Below are 22090 nucleotides of genomic sequence, written 5' to 3' on the forward strand. Positions count from 1 at the left end.
CTAGTTACAATAATTTGTAAATTTACTCCCAAAATGGTGAAGTAACAATATAAAAAAATATAATCAACAGAGGCATCAAATATAAAAAAATAAATCTCAAATTTGATTCAAATCGAGAGCGTTCTCCATTCGGGCCCCAGTGCTGCGGAATGCTCTGCCCCCCAAGATTCAATAATGGAACTGTTTAAATCCAGGCTATATTCTATAGCTTACGAATGACCTATAGTTCATGTTGACAATATCTGCATATTGTTTGTTATTCCAACATCCGTTACAGCCTGGTCATCCTGGAATGGGGATTACCTCATGTGCGGTTTCTTCTCAAGGTTTCTTCATTTATTAAGATTCAGATTCAGATCTACTTTATTGTCATTCTAGTACACGTGTATACAGAACGAAATGTCGATACATCTGACCCGCACAGTTTCCTTGAATGTACAGATATAAATAAAATGTTGTATTGAGTTGGAGTATTGAGTACTAATAATATACTAAATAATTATGGCTATGTATAGTATTTTACAGTAGCGCAAATAGTGCAAGAGGAGCAGCTAACCAGATGTGCAATGTTGAGGTTTTTGAGTTTTTCCTTGACCTCATGTAGGTTTTAGATCAGGGGATGGTGTCATAAAAGCCTGTAGTTTGCATTATGTGGTCTGTGCAGCCCTTTGAGACTCCTTGTAATTAAAGGCTATACAAATAAACATGACTTGACTTGACTTGGTATAATCCGTTACCGTTAGCAATGTTTGTTGAATTCATTAATGCAACATTTTGAAACTGCTAAGAGAAATGGAAATAAACTCACCAAAACTTGTCTTGTTCAGGTTTTATGTCTTTTGTGAATCACACCATCACCAAGTGGAGTCAAAACAAAGGTTTCTTTCTAAAGGATATTAAGTTTTCCAAGCAGCCTTGCTAACGATTGCTGGTATTTGCAGGTCCTGTTTGTTGTCTACGCTGTTGTGCTTATTCTGCCAGCAGTGAGCAATGATAAAAGATGTACTAACGGCACTCACTATTATGTGTTCTTTTTGCAAAACTTATGAAAAAAAAAATACAAATCGTTGATGGCTAATTAAAAAATTATTTAATTAGATAAATTATTTAAATCAGCAAATATTTACCACTAAATGTTTCTTGTAAAAATATATATGTTTTATCTAAATTTTGAACATCCATTTTCTTTATGTATTTCTCACTCACTTTTTAACAGGGGTAACAAATATCTCAAAACCCATCCTGTAAAGAGAATTTTATAATCCTTGAGTTACTTTAGTTAGTTGGTGAAGTTTTCTAGACAGATTTGGGTTACTTTATAAGAGTCTTTTTTAAGTGAGCAATGGGGGACATCTACAGTGAGCAAATTATGTCTGAGGATGAACCGCTCTGCTGGAATGACAGTAAAGGTGGGAAACTGCTGATATGTATGTGCAGTTAACGATGATTAAATAGCTTAATCGTTTTGCAAGAAAAGCTCTGAATTGCATGAAAGAAAAGGAAAAAACGTAAAGCGAAAGGGGATCTATTTTTGCGGTTTGACAGTAGCATATTTTCTAAGCAGAGGTACAGTGGCTGCATCAGCGGCTTAAGCTATAGAGGCGTGGGTGTGTGTGACAGGCGGCTGGAAGCAATAAGGAGGCTGCGTGGTTAAGACGAAAGGGGATGGGGATGTCGGGGATTTGCAGGAGGAAGTGTGGCTGAATAGTAAAGTGTGAGAGTGTGCTACACAACGGGTGAGAAAGCAGTGACCCAGAAAATTTCGACGCAGGGCAAGCATCTATAGACGCTATGTCACTCAAATAGAAACAATTAGTCCAGATCCTTGTAATGAGGCTTAATTTAATTTTTACTGTGGCTAAAGTCGACTGCTGCCATGTTGGGTGGAGGACATGCTTGACAAATACATGAACCTGTGTAGATCGCGCGCCCATTACTCATATAGTACTACCTATTCACGAAGAGTTTGCCTGAATTAGAACATGACTTTTTGAAGTTAATGCTGTAAATTCTTCCCTCAAATTTTTTTTTTGAATTTTTTGTTAAAGGTTTCAAGCATCTTATTATAGCACATTTTATTTGTCTAGACCAGAGGTTGACAACCCAAAATGCTGAAAGAACTAAATTGGATCAAACAAAAAACATGTTTGGAGCCACAAAAATCAAACTCTTTATATAAGCCTGTTAAGGAAAGCAACATATGTGTATAAGTACTCTATATATATATTCATCTGAAAATGTTAAAAATGTTTGTGCTGTGTTTGTCCTATAGAAACTATAATTTTTCCATGTGCAAACATTTTTGAAAAAGCCATTAGAGAACACCTAAGACACCGTTGTTGATGACCCCTGTTCAAGACTACAAGTCTCCCATTATTAATAGAATAGAATAGAATCATCCTTATGATAGGCGCGCTGTTCTTGCACCATGTACTTTGTATACTCTCATTCATAGGAAATCATATAGAATTTTACAAACAGGTTTGCATGAGCTCACCTAAAAACAGTGTTTTTATGCTGAAAACAAGTGTCGTCCTTTGTTTTGCTGTAAACCAGCCTTGTTCTGCATTTATATAGCGCTTGTCAAGTCAATGAAGACCTCCCAAAGCGCTTTACAATGTCCTTCACACTTACCCATTCACACACACTCATTGATAGCACCGTCAGCCATGCAAGGCAATTATCTGTCTATCAGGGGCATTAGGGATTCAGTGTCTTGCCCAAGGACACTTCGACATGTAACATGCGTCCTTTGAAATGATTTAATGTTATTGAATTAGCCCCAAAATATGACCCATTTATGTAATTTAGTTTGTATTTTTTTTCTAAATTTTGCTCAGTAGAAAATTCCACCCATTTCAATTACAATACAGTTATCTGGAGGAGGATGGTAATAGCATTCTTTTACAGTGTTCATTTTACCTCTGAAAAGTGATGGGTCCCGGGGACTCGCATGCTCAAAAATCTATGGGTCCCAACAGAGATCTATGGGTCCCCAAAATTTGGTGTGCTCCATGCCCTTACAAACTGTCGTATTTTCCCTAACAAAATACTAAAAATTCTTTTTTTTTCAAACATGTTTATTTATGTAGTTTAACATGTTATATTGTACATGTGTTTCCTTATATCAAATATATTGTTAATGAACATTTTGTTAGACACCGAGTTGCTCGACATGAATGAGGTTTATTATAAAAAAAGTTAAAAAATGAAGTCGCTTGGACGTTCACTGTAGAAGGAGAAAACACATGCAAATATAATTAAGTAGAATAATACATTTTCTTATTCAAATCATTAATTCATTTTCTGCATTAAATTATTGTTGGTAATATACTGATTAAAAGGGATCACCACAAACCTGTCTTTTTTCATTTTCTCCTTTCATACTTCCTTTTTTTCTTAACTTCTTTATACAACATAATATAATTATTCGTGATATAATGCATCAAAGCAAGTGAGCCGTTTGAGAGCCGGCTCTCTTTAACGAATTGAGCCGAAAAAGCCGGTTCTCTAAAAAGAAACGGACTTTCACTACACAACTCGAACTGGAGATCGGCGTGCAGACGAAAACTTGAACCGCGAGACCAAAACAACAATGGCGGATCTGCCTCATGAAAAGTTTGGAGTGCGGTAAATCTTTGTTAAAAAATTATAATGACAATTTCGTGTCAAAAAAGTTGCGTCCCAGGGACGCACGTTGATTTGACACGATGCGTCCCCAGCATAAATTATGCGTCTAGGACGCAGGGACGCAGGCAAACGAGAACACTGCTTTTAGAAGGAAATTTATGTTGAAATCAATATTGTTTGTGTAAAGGAAGGACATGCAAATATATCAACTAATTAGATTTTTAAGTGGGTAACTTCCACTCCAACTTAGTGTCAGACGATTGCCAACAGTCTCCTTATTCATCTTTGCGAGCAATTAGAATTTGTTCACCATGGAAATAATTTTATCTCTATCCATTCAATCCACCAAGTGGCGTACTAGACCGTTTTTTATTTATTTTGTTTTCGTTTTAGATTCCTCAATATCCTTCCCTGGACAGTGTTACTGTTCTCCCAGGTTGCTACGTTTTGCTTAATGTTAAGAACTTATTCCTTTCCTTTACAGCCTTGAAACGTTTCTGTCACAGTACTGCTGTCCTCATGCACCCTAATTGACTTATCTTTTCCTCTCCCCTCCAATTGCACCACATCTGCTGTGTGCTCGGTTTCTCAAGACTTTGTATCTGTGCTCCTTTCTTTCTCTCCTCGTCCGTTGTGTCTGTGTCTCTCTTATCTGATTTCTGTTTTGTGGTGAGCCAGCGAAGGGAAGCTGGTGGTCCTGTCTTTGGCCATCGGCGTGGCCGAGCAAGACGACTTTGCCAATATCCCTGACCTGCAAGAAACGCAGCAGACAGTCCCAGCAGCCAGTCACGAGCCCCCCCTGGAGAAGAGGTATTGGATAATGTGCGGAGTGCATGAGCGTGCGTGTCAGAATTGAAAGGGTGCCAAATGAAAGCATGGGACGGATATGATCTCCAAGAAAAAGCTTTCCACAACAAAGTAGTTATGCCTGGCGACGAGTCACAACACTTAAGCGCTTTGTGATAAAGACTGTAGCTGCAATAACACCACAGTTAAAACGAGAGGATGGGGCAACCGCACGCGGGGGAAAAATATGCCTGCAATTTTAAAATGGGTTTTAAAAAAGCACTTCAGTCAGCTGAAAAACAATAATGAAAAAAGACATTACATTTGCACCCACTGGGGCCAAGTTGACACATCTTCCTCAATCAAGTAAAATTGTGTTTTCTCAACTAATGATCCTTTTTCGGATCTGGGATCATAATCATCCCCCCTGTATCACAATGACATTCTCTTCCATGTTGTCATTACCGTTTTTTTTGTCATTTCACTCCTGTCACCCCTTATACTTATGACATTTTCTTTTGTATTTTCAAGCTTTTATTATTCCAATCCCTTCTCGTGCTCTTTTATTTTTGCCTCATGCTCATTAGCTGCCTTCAATCACCCTCTGCTGCTCTGAGAGTCCCGTCTCTGTAGCTCCACCAAGGGCCTCCTCATTATTCCACAACATGTTCGTAGCTTACATAAATAAGCCGCTAAAAATAAACCCTTTCCTTGCCTGCCACCTTACGCACCCGGAGCCAAAAGATTTTCACTCATCTGCGGGGATAAGTTACGCTCTTTTCCCGAAATAATTGCTTTTGCAATCTGTGCCGGAATTTCAGGGTGGGAGCACGGGGAGGGGTGAAACATTTCAAGCATTACAAATTACAACATCGGTTTGTTCTTGCAAAACAAAACGCTCAAAGCATGCCGAGCACGGTGTGCAGGATTGTGGTCAGTTTTACTGTGGATGAACCTTCTGAGGAGAGGCAGTGAAATTCAATACTTGGCATAAGCAGCACGTTGGATTTCCCCCGCTGGCCTATTAATCTCTTTTTAACCTCACTTGTAAATCTGTGACAAATTGGAGACAATTTGGAGGTACATGATGTGACACACGCCTTGAAATGGCATAGTAGGGCGAACAAATTCTGGTTATTCGTCACACCAATTATGCAGGTGTTTCATCAGCCTGGGACGTAAAACACACAAGAAGAGAGTTCTATTACAAAGCAAAGTAATTTTATCTGAAGCAGGCGTCAGGTCGTCTGCTGCTTGAAAGAACATCTTCATGTTTTTAGGAAAAGGCAAGCTTGCTCCAATTTTAAAGATAAATCTGTACCATAAACGTGAATTCAACTTAAAATAAATATTATCAAAAATGTGCTGTATGTCCCCACATTAGTCAACACAGGTGTCCAAACCTTTTTCTCTGGTGGCTATCAAAAACCAACTCAAGGGCCACGTTTTAGTATTTATTTTACTGTAATTTACTAAGCACACCAAGATCTTTTTTTTTTTTTTAGCTTTCAAAAGAATCCAATTATTTTGGTTAAAATGACCGGATTCAGTGTTGTTTCATACAATTTTCAAGTATTTATGCGGGTTAATGTTATTGTTTTTGTTGTTGTTTTTCTTTTCTCCCAATCCTTTAGTACAAAACGACCAAGATATCAGGGATTTTCTAAATAATTGTGAGCTGTACCTATTGTGTTCGGGCTGTTAAAGATAACTGATATCTGTTTGTTTTGCATAATATCATCCATTTTTTGTTGTGTTTTTTTTTTTTTAAATGGCAGAATTTATGTTTTGGGGATCATTCAAAAAAACAAGGAAAGGAAATAATATGGAAGTTTTTTTTCTCCGCACCCTTTTGTTTCCCAAATTGTCGAGGTGTGGTGTAACTTTGTAATAAACAGCCTTTTTGTGGATTGTTTTTTACTTTGTTTCTTTTTCTTTTTCTGATTGAGTGTTTAGACACCCCTGGTCTTAAAGGAATGATAATGATCATACTATTTTCTGTCGCTAAGCCATAATGGGGTTTTCTGTAAGCCTTAGCAACTGTATATATATATATATATATATATATATATATATATATATATATATATATATAATTGTTTTTATTGTTATTATTGAGGGTTACACACTAACTAACTATTGAGTTAAAAACATCTATTAGAGTTTAACGAATTGGAGAAACGTTTACCACACAGATGAACGTTGGAATAAATAAGTAGGGACAGGAAATTTTGAAAATAAACCACAGCTAAGGATTTCTAACTTACTGACAAAAGTGTCACTAAAATTCTTGCTGGGGCAGTTCTCATTAATATGACCGAATAAAGGCCCGTTGGTTAAACTAAGGGAGGGTCATACATTTCCCTAGCTCCTGCATAGCAATTCCGATAATTTGTATACGATCATCCCAAATGATAGAGTAACTGCATTAGACTAAAAAAATCTAATGGCCAATGCATTGTCATCAAATCGTGACCCAGTTAACCAATCAAAACCTTGTCAGAATTACGTGTTTTTAACCAGTGTATTGCACAGAAAATAGTTGCGATGATTTCCTCATTGAATCCCTACAAAATCTAATAATATTTTTCTTTGGGGTTATTTTAACACTTCAAAGAGCTCTTTGTGGAAGAATGCATATTACGAACTTAAAGTATCTGTTGCCTAGGCTTAGTATGAAATTCTGCTGCAGACAATTATCCTTTTATGTCATTCCCTGCATATTACGCCCGTCTTCTCCAGCCATTGTGCTCACTCGGAAACCTCCTATAATGGCTTGCAAAATCCACTAATAAGAGCGACAAAAGAAAGGCGCTGTAAGGCATCTCTGCTCTGGCACAGAGGCTCAACCGCTCACCTTGATTAGCTGTGATTGAGTGCGTGTAGATTAACCCTGAAGTTCATGTAATTTCTTGGGAATATAATAAAAAACGGCAAATGTGCGTTTAGCTATATTGAAAGATATGAATGCCATAACCTTTCGGCGAGCTCCCGGGTGTCCCCTACCTATGCCCTCAGCTAATTCCACGAGAGCGCTCTATTGCTTTGTTTTTCTATTGACAAATTACAGACTAAGTCTTATGAAGAGTAATTTGGCTGAACTTTAATTGGAATCTAAATTGAGCGTCTTAAACATAATCAAGTGAGTGTTGGTAATGCTTGGTCTCTAGGAGTTTATGATACCCCGTAGCGACTGTGCTGACTTCACAGATGTCCGAAAATGATCAAATCGATCAAGTTTTTTGCATCCTGCTTATTATCTTCTGGAAGTGCCTGGAGTCAGACACAACAGTGTTTGCTTTCATTTCACGTCCTCCATCTCATAAACCAAAACTGTGTATTTACATCAAACATGCCCGTCATATGCTTGTCTCATATTTGTATGCTCTAAAGTTTAGAGTCTAAACTGATGCAAGTATTGAGATAAATAGCACCATGAATTCTGATTGAATGGCCTGAAATTCAAAACTTCTGTCGCTGCTTTTTCAAAGCATTCTCATTTTCTTTAAATGCCTTCATACCTTTGCCCATATAAAGAAATTCCATTTACTCATTTGGCAGATCATTAAGCAATCTTCAAGACAAATAGGATGAATTGCATAACACTCTAAAGAAAATACACCTAGACAATTTATTTTCACTTACACTTACTTTTATATCAGTAAAATGGGGTCAACTAATGAAGTTGACAGACCTTGGTCCTTCCACGCATACTTTTAAGAATTTGTCATGATTGCAGATATTCTGCAATATATTATTCATCCATATGAGACATGAATTCAATGTTAAAATTGTGTAACCAACTGAGTGTTTTTCAAACGTTTTTAGCGATTTACCCATGTAAAATATTTTTAAACCGAGTTCCCCCAAAAAATAATTACAATATAATAATAATTATAATTTAGATATAAATAGACATGTAATATTGTAAAAAAAAATCAACAATTACACTTTGTTATGAACAAATGGTAACATTTCAGACAGATTAAAACTAAATGACCTGAATTTTTGGGTGTTATAAAAAATGACACATTGTATTTGTGTTGGACAAACAGCTAATGTTTGGAGATTTAAATAAATTAGACAATTTTTTTTCTGTTATTGAAAAGAAAATAACAAAATATCCAAGTTGGGGTCCACTTTGATCCAGATGGGATTATTTAAGTTTAGGCTTCTGCATATTAGAACAATTGTATGTGTGTATAGTCTGAGATAATTAAATCATTTAATAACATTTAAATAATTTCAAGATAGCTGTTTTTCCTCATGGACCCCTTGGAGTGCCTTTACATACCCCCTGGGGTTCATGTCTTTACATTTGATAACCACTGCACCAAAGTGCAAAATCAATATCCTACATTCAATTTGACTATCCAATTGATGATCGGTCTATATTTGATCTCATGATGATGTATTTCCTGACGCACTTAACATCACTCCATAAACAAGAGTGCATGTATGTAAAGCATCAAAGGGTTCAAATAACATCTTAATGGGGCCTAGTCGTTGCCCTTGAGCGGCAGTCTAATGCCTAATTGTTCCTTTGCTGCGCTTGAAAGCTAACCACACAAACAAGCGCATCAACCCTGACGGCCATGGGCAGCTAATATCAGCCGCGACGGCATACATTGAGCCCTGTCGTGACTTTGTATATGTGCGATTCTGTGATCAAAACGAGATGAGAGCATTCTGCACAACTGTAAGTTCATGTAGTGGAGCTTAAGCTAAAAAATATAATTCTCAATGCACTAAAGAAATGCGAGGGGCGTAGGTATGATCGCGGGAGAAAGGAATGGCAATTTCAATCCGACTGGAAAATCGGATTCCTGAGATGTTTATGTCACAGGAATCCATAGGCTGCTGATGTTAGAGAAGCTTAATTAGAATGTTAGTGATTTGTTAACGTCTCATTACTCCTTACTCATACTATTCTGATACGATTCAGTGAACTTATACAGTATGGGCTCCGATAGTGTTACTATATTGGGAATTCTGAATCCCCAAGAGCTCTGAATCTAGATCTAAGCTTGAGTGACCAGTCAGCTGCCCAGTGAAGACAAAAATTCAGTACAGGGGAGGCGGGACGAAGCTCTGTGCCACATTAGCATTCAGTCCACTTGCCTGTGGCCTTTCAATTATTCAAGCATGGATGTTGCATCATTTTGTGTAAGCCAGCGGATACGTTGCTCGTTTTAGACTACTTCTGAGAGATATTAATAGCTATAGATGCAAATTTCCAAGGCGAAAAAATGCAATGCACTCTGTGAGAGTGTCGGTTTATTGCCATGCGGGCTGTAAAAATGTCTTTTATGTTTTATGAGAAGTGAATGACGTTTAATTACTGTCTGGATGTTAACAGTAAAATAAAAACAGATTGAATAAGGTTGTAACACATGAATTGAATAGACTGGTGATTGTGAAAATCACAAAATCATATGAAGTTAAATCCTGATTGGCCATTCAGACCCAAAGCAAGATGAGCTTTTCTGGTCACGATTTTCTTTTTAAACCTATAAATTGCGGCATGCATGTTAACCTGTTTAAAATGTCAATTTCATGATCTATATCTTTTTACCTGCTAAAATTATCTGTATTTTATTCTCAGAAAAATGTTAGTGTCCATATAAATAATAGTGCAAGTTTGGTCGCCCTGCATTTACATCAAGTAGTACTATCTATCTATCTACCTTGGTCATATCCCTCAAGAGGGGTGACCGACAGCAAGACAGACACATACAATAACAAATAAAAGAAAATAAAAATAAAATAAAAAGGGAAAAATAGCAAAAAAACACACACCAACATTTTTGCACCATGGCCAACCCAAATGCCCAAACACCCAAACAAGTTAGGCACCTCGGCACCTAAGTTGGTCATGCTTTCGTCCCTCCAGGTGAAACGGGAAACAAGAAAGCGGCCATGTCACTCGGGTCAGGGTGACACAACACACTCTTCTGTTCAACAGCAGGGCCCGACAGCTTTCACTGGTTTACCCCTGCCGCATCATACGGGTGCCCTGCCCATCCTTTAGAACGCGTCCAAACATCCCACTATCCTTTTACAACACCCATCCAATCATTCCTATCACCAACAAGAGCTCTAGCTTCCACTAGATTTAGACCTCTTTCTTGCAGTGCACTCATAACACCATCTATCAGAGGAAGTACTACTACAAACTTTTTTTACACTCTCCATGTTCTTCCAGTCAGGAAGGTCAACCCAAATGGTTCTCGACAATAATTTTCTGTGTGCAGTAAGCACTTTCATTTGGCGGCTATTTTGCCACTTGTTTTAAATGAAAATATCTTCCCAGTTGCTCAGGTATAATATCAGGGTCGGATTGTGAACGATACCTGATAAAATTTGTAAACTGATGAGCCAAAACCTGTTTTTCAGAGTTATTATTTTGACCTGTGGTTGCACAAAATAAAAATATTTATAAAATATTTTAAAACATTTTTTTTCAAATATCTAATTGGACCCACATGATGACCTTGAAGGAATAACAATACATTAATTGCATCAAGTATTATTTGTGTGTGTACAACACATTGCAAGGAACAATTGTGGATTGACCGTGGCCTTGAATTAGAAACAAGAAAAGGGTATTTTCTTAATCCATAGTTAAACCAACCAGTAGAGGGACCCCTTGTGAATCTCTGCAGTCTTCTAAAATTGCTGTGTCTCCTATTACGGTAGCCTTTTCCGCCCTAATTAATCAGTTTTCTCTCCAAGCGTTTCTTGATTAAATTGGTCCAAGAGTCTTCCACTCATAGTGTCTGCCGTTTATATGAATGAATCTCCTGAGAATGCCATTTCGAGTATTTACCCGTTTTGTAAACGAAGGCCCGTATGAAAGAGGCTTCCCTCCCAGCACTAGACGTCTTTTGGACTTAAGATCTCTCATTACGTCAGTTTTTAAAAATAATTGAGTTTTAAAAAATAATAAAAATAAAAGCTATCTACTATTGGGTTGCGTTGGACCAAAAATAAAAGTAAGACATTTGTTCCCAAAATAAATATTGTTGTGATTAAATCTTCTCGTGGGGTTCAAAATTTGTCCCCAAAAATCATTTCAATGACTTAAAACCAAGTAAACCTTATTTGCGTTTTTTTTAATTATTTTTTTATTTTTCAAATCGTGTATTTTTAAAGTCTTTTGAACAAAATTTTGCTGGGTGGATTACTGGCTGACAAGTTGTATTTTTACCATATACATCTATTCAATCCTGTGTGGTTGCAGTTGCAGCACGCCATAATTTTTTTTTTTGTTCAGTCAAGGTTGAGAAATGCAATGATAAATACATTAGTGGAGCTCAAATCCTAAAAAGTCAAAATTAATGACAGTATTGAAAGGCTCAGGGTTTTCATTGATTGTCTGGACTGTTAGCTTTTGACAGTCTGATCGCATCCGCCCTCGGGATTTAAATCGACAGGCGTGATTTTCAAAAATGTGCAACCGCGTTTAGGAGCTCATTCTCCGCAAATGAGGCAGACGCACGGATGGCCCTCTTTGCTAAATTGGATTTCAGTGGATGTTGCTATTTAAGTCACGTTTTGCAGACTCGCCACGCAGGCGGCAATTACTGTATATTCCGGAATTTAAGGTGCACCTTAAAACCTCTATAACCTGGAGCTCCTTATTTACAACAGAATATGGTGGATAAGAAGTAAGTGCACACAGTATTCATAGGGGTGCATGAGTTTCACGGTACAGTATTTAGTGGCACACATAAAATACAAAAAGAAAGTAGAGCTTATCTCAATATCAGACTATTTTTACTCACGGTGGCAGAAACGCTGTTTGCATAGTGCATTCTGATAGGTTAGAGTATTTTCACTTCTTCACCTGTGCGTCAATAACCTATCCGTTTAATTAGCATACGTATGTGAAAGAGCTTGTATAATAATTTATTGAAAGACTGTTTTCTGTTATTGACTCACAGATGAAGAAATCATAACCGTTGCTTCTGGTACCGTTAGTAAAAACAGTTTGATAACGAGATATGCTTTAATGCCTTTTCATATGTCGTTTGTACCACTGGTGGTAAAGTGTCGGCGCCCTCTCCACCGCGATCCTGGTTTGATCCCATTGCAAAAAGCGTTTTGCGATAATCCTTGACAATTATATTTCGTAATTGTATAATGAGTTTACCAGTTATCAGTTATACATGTATGAACACGGTAGCTCTTACAGTAGTCTTAATCGCATCTGCCTCATAGTCCGGTGCCCCATATGTATTAAAAATAAATGATAAAAGCCTTTTGTGAGGGCTGCACCTTGTAATCCTGTGCCTTTTATAGTGCACAAAATACGCTAGTTTACAGTGAGCATCTCCAAGTTACTGGACATTCATGCAGATAACGAGTTGTGTAAGCGTCGCCTTGCTACGGTCCAAGGGAGTTTTTCAACCCTAGTGCGGCTGCTGGGATTGGAATACGTCACTGTGGTCCCTAGGCGCCTCGAAGTGTCTCTTGGAGTGGGAGGGGCGGAGAAAAACAAGAGGGGCTCTTTATTTCTCGAGTCTCTCTCCAGCCTTGAAGTTGAGTGTCTTACCTTCCCTAAGCCTGACCCCTCTTCGAGCTGCCGGCCCTCGGTCAGGTAAAAAAACAGGATAGTATCACAGGACGGTGAAACCCAAAGTGGGCCCGCCTGCCTCCACTTGTGTGTTTGTGTGAATGTGTGTGTGTCTGCGAGGCTCTCACCCGTACCTGTCATATATCCTAAATACTCTTTGTTTTCATGTGTTTGGCTGTTTGCTGCCCCTCCTTCCCTCCCATCCTAAATACACCTGCCCCTGTTCCCTCACACGCACCCTAAATCCCAATATGTATGATCTATGTTTCTAAAAGTGGTTGCCATGCCAACAGCCCACTTTCTCAGCTGCAGGTGAATCTTGGCTAAACTCGAGTCGACTCTGCCTTCTACTGGCAACTGTAGGTAACTGCAAGCGATCTCCATCAAACCACGTGGGGTCCCCAGATCAGGGAATGGTGTAATTGTAACCTGTCCAGTCCTTTTAGACATTTTGTAATTAAGGGCTATAGTAATACATTTGACGTGACTTGACTGTAACGTCCGATTATCGGAGAGATTAGATAAGCCTCAAGGCAAACTTTAATTTGAACTTGTGATACTCTTTGAGACCGAGATCAGTGGTTGGCAACCTTTTCTGTACTACATACCGCTTCCTTTTCTGACAATATTTTCACAGCCTGGCCCCAGAGCAGCATTTAACATGTTTTTTATATTTTTCTAAAATAACGATTACGATAATAATGACAAAAGTTGTAACATTTATAATTAAAACAGTCTTCAAAGGCATTGAACTCATTTTTCTAAAAATAAGGCCTTAATTGGCATTAAAATGTCTTGAATCCAATTTTCTAATGTTTAAAAATGTGAACAGACACATAATATAAAATTATGTAACAATTATAATGACATTTTTATTTTTTTGAACTGACAAGATTTCATTAGATTTGTCAACTGTCTTTATAAAAAAATCACAACTCTGGTGGAATCATGGCGCGACCATAAGAACGGAACTATCAAAATGGTGATGTGGTTTTAATCAGACGCACGTTTTACGTCTACTCTAATACAAATAGCAACTTGGGAGAGAAACGTTTACTTTGGACCATGTCCGCAATGTGTACGTTTCATTAGAAGTGGTTTTCAGATGAACGTTTTATTTGCTATGGCTAAAGCGATCCCAGAAATACTTGTGTAAGCCATAGATACCCTGTTATAACATTATTATATAATTATGTGAGTAAATCCATTAGTTATGTGGAACACATAGATGTCCTCGTAACATCACACCAAAATCACATTAATTTTCCGAACAGCTTACCCAAACTGGTCGCTGGGGTGATCCAAAATATTTCAAATGTTGTAGGAAACTGGAGCACCGAAGGCTTAGGGAGAACATGCAAACTCAACACTGTTTCTGGAATTTAACCTGGGACCTCTGAACTGGTCATTAATCCTTTCTAGTCACTGACGCTCATCGATTTGCATGCCAACTAATTGAAAATAAAGTTTCATCAAATTAACTAATCCCGTGAAAAGATTTTTGCTTATATGTAGTTTTGATGTCGTGTTTTTGACTTAGGGTTCCATGCATCAGCCAACTCCGTTACTAAAGATTTTTCTTTGCGGCAAGATTGTTTACAATCGTTATAGCATTACGTAGCGGACCATTCTCCATGCTGATTGGCTGTAAGTGCAAAACTTTTTCATTCATTCAGTCATCACTGTATCTTCGACGTGCAGGAATCTTTGTCTCCAACGTGAGGGTTCCACCGCCCAACAGGTAACGAAGCGATCCACACTGATTTTAATTCAAACATACATCGTTCAAGTTCAGTCTGCACCACAGCAGTGTCAGTAAAAACCAGCTCGCGGCCCGGTGGTTGCCGACCACTGACCTAGATGACAGAAGTATATATATACTGCTGCTAATGGGCTAGAGCAGCCACTCTGCGACCTCAACCGAAGCAGAGGACCACCAACCAAAGTGGTTGGGGAGCCGTCGCGTACCTGAGAATGTGATAGAGCCCTGAGTAAACCATGAAGGAGAATGAATAATTGAGAATGCTGACAGACTCCCCTATCGATACTAAGGAGGCGGAGGAAAAGGGAGATGCTTTGCTTCCACTCTAATCCTAAGCATCACCTTCTGCTTCAGGGCTCCTTTGATCTAAGTCTCAGTTTGGGGTTTGAAGCCCTTAATGTGTTACCTTCAGTTAAAAAATAAGGAAATCAACCCCGTGATCCCCCCAGACACACATCCATAAAAAAATGGAACAAGCCCCCCCTCCCGGCTACTCATACTACTAAGACTGCAATTGATGACTATCTGCCTCACTCCTCTGACCAAGCTCCCCTCTCCCCCACCCTACCTCTTCCTTGCTCCAATTCCTTTGCCAGTTGTGATTTTGTGCCTGTCCCGTTCACTCGCTTTTTCTGTCTGTCTTTTTGTCAGTATATTTTCCCTAGTTCTGTCCTCGTGTCTGCTGCAAGAGAAAAGGTTAACATTCAACAAATTTGGTGTTCGTGAAAGCCTTTCGATTCCAAATTCATGTGACAGATGCTGGCCAGACAGACAGACTTGTTGATGGGCTTGTTGTCTCCTGCCTGTCCAAGGCATTGCCCTCACTTCTGTGAGTGACGCCTACTTGCATATGTCACATATGCACATGTAGCCAATGCCAGTTTGTGCTTTGGCCCTTGTGACCCCCTAACCCTCCTCACTTTTAGAGTGTTGCTAAATAATTGGAAAATCAGGCTCTAATCCTGTTGACAATATTTTCAAGCCACGCCCTCTTTCGTGACACTCTAAATGTGCCTTTCTAATTCTCCAATGACATTTTATCTTTTGGTATCCTGACACTATTTTGTTTGTCTTTCACATGTATTCCATTTATCATATTTGGTTTTCTGATAATGATATATTGTGATTGTCCTTTTTCATCGCGCTCTCCCTTTAGCATGTGTCCTTTTGTCTAGTGTTAGATTTTGTGTGCAGATCGCTTTACTTTGGTATTGTATTCTTTGATTTTTATCAAACTGACCAAACTAAGCCTCTCTTGTGTTTCCAGGCTTTCCTTCCTTCCTACATTCCCTTTCTTTTCTTGCAGCTTTCTCTTTTTTTCTCTCTATCTAATGTGGTGTTTGTAACAATCCCACTCATTTTTTTGGGGTGACTTCACTGTTCATGCTATTAATACTTGCTGTCTCTTCTTGTACAGATAAATGATTCTCTGTTTGCTTTCTTCTTTCTTTACATTACTTGTTGAACCTTCTATCTTATCTGCAGTCTCCTGATTTCTGTCGCGTTTGCGTTTGCAATGTTTCACATCTTGTCATTTCATTTGACTTCTCCCTCTTTATCGTTTATTGCGTTACCTTGATATTGTGGTGTGTTGTTTTCCAAAGTGTCGCATTGTTCAGACATTTGAATTATGTTCTTTGAATCTATTTTTTAAATTCATATCAACATTATGTTCATCTTCTCATTTCCATGCTCTATGAACTCATAAGTCTTTATTTCACCTAACCGACGTCAGGGTTTATGGAAATATTTTTTTTTATCATGCAGATAGGTAGATTTAGAGGCACTCTACAACAAACATCCCCTGTCGTGTTTAATTTCAAGTCTTCTATTTGTTGCTATTCATGTTTGTCCTGTGAATATTTTGAGCAATGCTATGTCGTTTATAAATGTCATTTTGATGTGAGTGTCTTGTCCATGTCCTCCCAGGGAACTAACTCTTTGCTACTGAATTGGTTTCCACAAATACAAATTTAGTGGTTCATTTTCACTTGGAGATTATCTTTCTTGGTGGAGGTATGGACGTTATCCACACTGAACATACTGTACTTTTCCGTTGAACGTTATTTATGGTAGCACCCGGCGTTTGTTAATCTGTGGATGTTTATTTTTTTAATAACAGATCCTAAATGGCTTCTCTCAAAAAATATGAGAAAGCACAATCACCTTTAAAGCAAATGTAGCTTGCTTGGGATAGTTAGATTCCATGTGCCTAACAGGTGGAGGTTGGAGTCAAAGATGTTCCCTTGTTTTGATGTCGGCTTTTCTTCGTTCTGTTGGTCAATGCGTGTTTTTGCTTTCAGGGGAAACAAGCCGGCCAACAGTCCCAAGGGGCAACCCCCAGATGCCGACGGCCACTCTTCTGTTACCGACCTGGCTAACTCCCTCACAGGGGACATGGTGATGGTAAGACTTGCTTTGAATATAATTTCACATTCTTAGTTTAAGGTCAAACTACCAAAATTGTGATAGATTGGCTCCACTTGCATTTCGTGTTTGCAAAATATGAGAAGAGGAAAAGTCCAGCTGTTTGTCAATAACAGGTTGCAGCCATTTTTAAAAGTGTGATGCATTGTTTGAGGTGTCTTTAAACAAGATGATAGTTACATATTTTATCTTTAAAGTATGTGTTAACAATGCCCAACTGAGTTCAAAGAGAGATACGTAATTCTTTTTTCCCCACGAGGCATACCTGCTTTATTCTTACTTTTAGCAAAACTGATAGGGCAAAGAGGAATGGGAGGATGGGGGAGTTGTGGAAAGTTACATAATGCTCTTCCCTGTGTTTCTTTGTTTTTGTTTTTGTTCATATTTATTGGTATAGCATACCACACTGCGTAGAGAAATACCGAGCACTTTTCAACAATCATAAAAAAATGCTAAGAGTAAGAAGAGGCATGCTCCAAGTACATCAATAAGTGGATTATTACTTTTGGTGCTCGGACCAACGACACCAAGAATAACAGGCACCTCATTTTCCAGGTGGAGATATCCATTAAATACCTGTGGCTTATTCCAAGTGGCCTTGCAACTCAGAATCCATCCTGCTTATCATCCTAGCGCAGGGGTCGGCAACCTATGGCACGTGTGCCAGCAGTGGCACCCGAGGGGTTAACCAGTGGTATGCGAGCGTTCGGCAAAGTAATAATGATTTTTTTAAAATGCGCATTTTTACCCGAAATTTAGACATTTTCATTGCACGCTTTAATTGTTTAGCGGCTGTACGGTGAACGGGTGTCTACGAGGTGCCTCGTAGAGGAGGAGAGATCTGTTTTAACCCTCCCGCAGAAACACCGGCATGCGTTAAATGAACGTATCACGACAGCCGAATCATGACTGCTCCTCGAGCGGAAAAATCTCGTTCTTTTCAGCCAGCGTAGACAGATGAATGGGGCTTTGTGCAAAAAATGACCGTGCTGTTTGTGCATTATGGCTCGAGAGCATTGTACCTCGCACGTCAAGTGTTAAACGTCAGTACAAGACGAAATATGAACATGAATTCTAGGACGAGTCTGAAAAGGCGAATACATTAAAACGCACTCTGTCCAGGTACGGCGGAGTGCCGAAATCCGACTCCCCTTCAAAATCCTTCCCCCCTCGCGAGAACGCGTATCCTGCTGCGCTCCGACAAAAGCCATCATGGGCTAATTAAAACAATTAAGCGATCGTAGTCTGTATATCGCGTTTATTAAAACAATAAAGCGTGATCGTATTCTACAAAATGCGTTTGTTAACGTCGATGCCAAAGTCTCCAACACCGGAGACGAAATTAATTGTACACAAATAGCTTTTATTTGATGTACTATAATAGCCATATGTAATGTATTTTATTGTGAATGAAACCGTGGTTGCATTGGATCCCGCAGTGTAAACAAATCGTTTTTTTTTTTTTTTTTCATTTAAAATCGGACTTCCCTGCCTATACTGTTTGCAAAGTAAGACGCACTTTAAACGTTTTATGTTTTTTTGGCTTTGGGATCCAACTACAGACGAATACCTCCACTTTGTGATGTGTTACTGAATAGATGTTCGACAAATCTAGTTTGTTTTATTACTACTATTATTATTATTATTATTCATAATAATAATAGTAATATTATGAGAAACGTTCTGAAGCTCTTCAAAATCACTGTGCTGACATATTTATGTCACAGAAGGTACCTTAGAAGTCACAAGTCTATATCTCAAACAGGGTCCATATTAGCAGGGGAGTCAGATTTTGGCAGGTAAAATGCCTGCTAATATTGCCCACCCCCCTGCTAACTCCTGAATAAAAAGTCTGAATAACCCCAAAATCACTGTGCTGACATATTTATGTCACAAAAGCTTAACCTAGAAGTCACAAGTCTATACAGTGGAACCTCGGTTCTCGACCATAATCCGTTCCAGAACCCTGCTCGAAAACAGATTTGTTTGATCACCGAAATCATTTTTCCCATTAAGAATAATGTAAATCGTTTTAATCCGTTCCAACACCCTGAATGTTTACCTTTAATGTTTAACGTAAACATGAAGCTAACCCAGGCTAATCTTATGTTCGCTTTATCGGTAATTTTCCGTACGAAAGATTACGCTAACATGAACGTGTAAAAATAAAAAATCAGGTCGTTTACAAGTCATTTATCACCCGGGTCTCCACAACAAGTGGTGAGCGGTTCATTGGAAAGGGGGCTCCGTTCCAACACCCTGAACGTTGGGCTCCGTTCCAACACCCTAAATGTTTAACGTAAACATGAACCCAGTCCTTCTGGAAAAAAATAAACTCTTGGGCAGACGTGCTAAGAAGTCTGCTAGCTGGTTTGTCATTTTAATGTTTTTCCAAAAGATAGTCCCTATCGCGAATACTTCTTGCAAATATAATGTCATTTGAGATCAACACTATAAACAATCATGGCTTCAGAAACTGTGATTTGCATTGGTCAACTTTAAAATCATTGACTTGACAAAAAACAGTCACTTTAAAATGTATTTAAACCCAGACAACCAGTTAATAAACAAAACCTGCAAAGAGATCTGTGTCACCATGACAACACGCCTGCCGTTTTTACAATGCCCTGGGCATCTGACAGTTCCTTACTCATCCAACCTGGCACTCTGTGTGATATTTTTCGAAGTGTACTAAGCTCAAGGCGTCATCAAGGGAAACCATTTTGAAGACATGGCTGACACCAAGATGGCAACAGAGCTGTCGAGGATTCGATAGGAATCCTTTAATATATGAAATTAAATCCTTGGGGCTTACTTGAAATGTATGAAAAAATATCTTTTCTGACACCTTTCGAGAACATTCTTAACTCAGTACACTTTCTACTCCGATAGGATAACAAACTCATGATGTTTTTTTTCTTCAATGTGAGGTATCCTCCTGTCAAGGACAATGAAAGTTAAATTTGTGATATACAAGCAAATAATAGTATTTGATTCAATATTCTGCCACTGTTTCATGTTCTAGTTTAATCACTCGATTTCCCCTGCGGTCCTTTCTAGCTGTCTCCAGGTTCAGAGGACGATGACGGCGAGGGCCCAATCAGCGAAAAGCTGGGTCGGATTCAGTTCAGCATAGGCTACAGCTTCCAGAACACAACCCTCACTGTCAAAGTTCTGAGGGGACAGGAGCTCCCAGCCAAGGACTTCTCTGGTACTTCAGATCCCTTTGTTAAAATCTACCTGCTGCCGGATAAGAAGCACAAGCTGGAGACAAAGGTCAAGAGGAAGAACCTAAACCCACACTGGAATGAAACCTTCCTGTTTGAGGGTGCGTCTTGTTTTTTTAAGATTTGCAACGTTTCAGCTGTTTGCTCATTCACAAAATTCAAGTTTAGACTTAAATTACAAGACCTTTCACATAGTCAAGGTGGTAGGGCATTTACATCTGATGGAGGTAGACGTTTTACTATTAAAATTGTTCTTTTAGGTCAGATATATTTTCATCCTGCAAAGTTCCTTGACTGAACTTGATGCAAATTCAACATTTGGCTTGCTGCCTCACACAGTTGAAAATGTCAAGAAAACAGTCGGGCAGAATAACAAAAAATATTGACCGTACGGATTTTGAGTCACCTGTCCAAGAAACGTCAAAGCAATGACCAGCTGGGGCAAACTGAACAGGGAGCGGGTTGCCCTTCGACACCCAAATTCAGATTTCGTACAGGTGCTTGGAATCCGAGAATATGCTGTAATTTTTATGTTGTGTTTTCAAGGTCAGGAAAATGCTTCATTGAAGTGCTTGAAAACGCTTGAAATTTCTTTTGGCAGTCTGAGTCTACAGACCACGCATTATACAATGAAAAATAAGAAAATAATAAAGTTGGCTTAAAAACGATCCCGACACGGCAGCTGGCGTTGACATGTGAAGCGTCAACACAAGATCAAAAACTAAAAGCAAAAACACTGATGGAAGAGATATAAGATATGAGGGTCAAAAAGAAGACGATCGAAGAGGAGAAAAAGCCGAAGCTAAAAGCAAACTGTACCTTCTTTCAAAATCAAACTGACTCAGAGAAGCAGGTAAAAAACAGAGAAAACTTGAAGCTTTTGAGAATTTTTTTACAGGTCGGATAAAGGAATTGAATGGTGCACATTATAGTCCTAAACAATTTTGCCTTTTGGCTTTTGTTTTGTTAAGTTTATGTACCTTTTGTTAATATGGAGAAGTTCTGTTAATTAATAACTGAATTTAAAATGTTATTTTGAGATCGTGCAAATTTGATATAAAATTATGCAATTTACAAGGAAATAGCTGGTATGAATCAACCCATAGCTCTACAGTTTGATGTCAAGTGCTGTCAGTCATAAAAAGATCATTTGATACAACATGAACCAAACATTGACAACCGCAAACAGTAGTAAAATGGAGCACAGAAACCCGGTTTCATTTTCCATTCCCCATTCAGCTGCTGGTTTGCTATTTGTCTTGGAATTTATCAAATTGTCTGATTCTTTTTCCTGCAGGCAGCATTCAGTCCCAACAAACAACAGGGCTATAGATTGATTCACATCCGATTTCCTCTTTTAACCCCTTAACGACTGTTGAAAAGCAAATGTGTGTCTGTACAATGTCACCAGTCACTGAAATACGTCATGCCACACATCATTGGAAAGCAATTAACTGTTGGAATTCAAGATATGCACTCATATGATAAGCAAGATAGCTGAAAACTATATTGCCGGGATAGTAGGACCCCTGGTAGTCAGATGATTCTCTGCAAGCATGGACTCAAGGACAGTCCAGTGAATCCAACCGTGTAACATATTTACTGCCAAACACACAATAATGTCGACAGATCAAAGAAAAAAATCCGCCTAAAAGCATGTCTGCATTGTTGGACGTTCCT

General features: G+C 38.6%; 1 protein-coding gene across 5 annotated transcripts in view; it reads left to right on the forward strand.

Moving 5' to 3' along the window:
- The window catches only part of syt7a (synaptotagmin VIIa), a 137254-nt gene that overhangs the window by 103193 nt on the left and 11971 nt on the right, over positions 1–22090 (forward strand). For 4 of the 5 annotated variants that reach the window (XM_088340103.1, XM_088340104.1, XM_088340105.1 and 1 more), the window contains 3 exons: positions 4309–4440; positions 17060–17162; positions 20244–20511. In XM_088340103.1, coding sequence (XP_088196229.1) covers positions 4309–4440; positions 17060–17162; positions 20244–20511 — 503 coding nt within the window. The remainder of the gene's footprint in view (positions 1–4308; positions 4441–17059; positions 17163–20243; positions 20512–22090) is intronic. The other variant, XM_088340102.1, reaches the window with a different exon arrangement.

The sequence above is a fragment of the Urocampus carinirostris genome, chromosome 7 (genome assembly GCF_059441175.1).
Source record: "Urocampus carinirostris isolate Australia breed hairy pipefish chromosome 7, RoL_Ucar_1.0, whole genome shotgun sequence".
Classification (NCBI taxonomy): Eukaryota; Metazoa; Chordata; class Actinopteri; order Syngnathiformes; family Syngnathidae; genus Urocampus; species Urocampus carinirostris.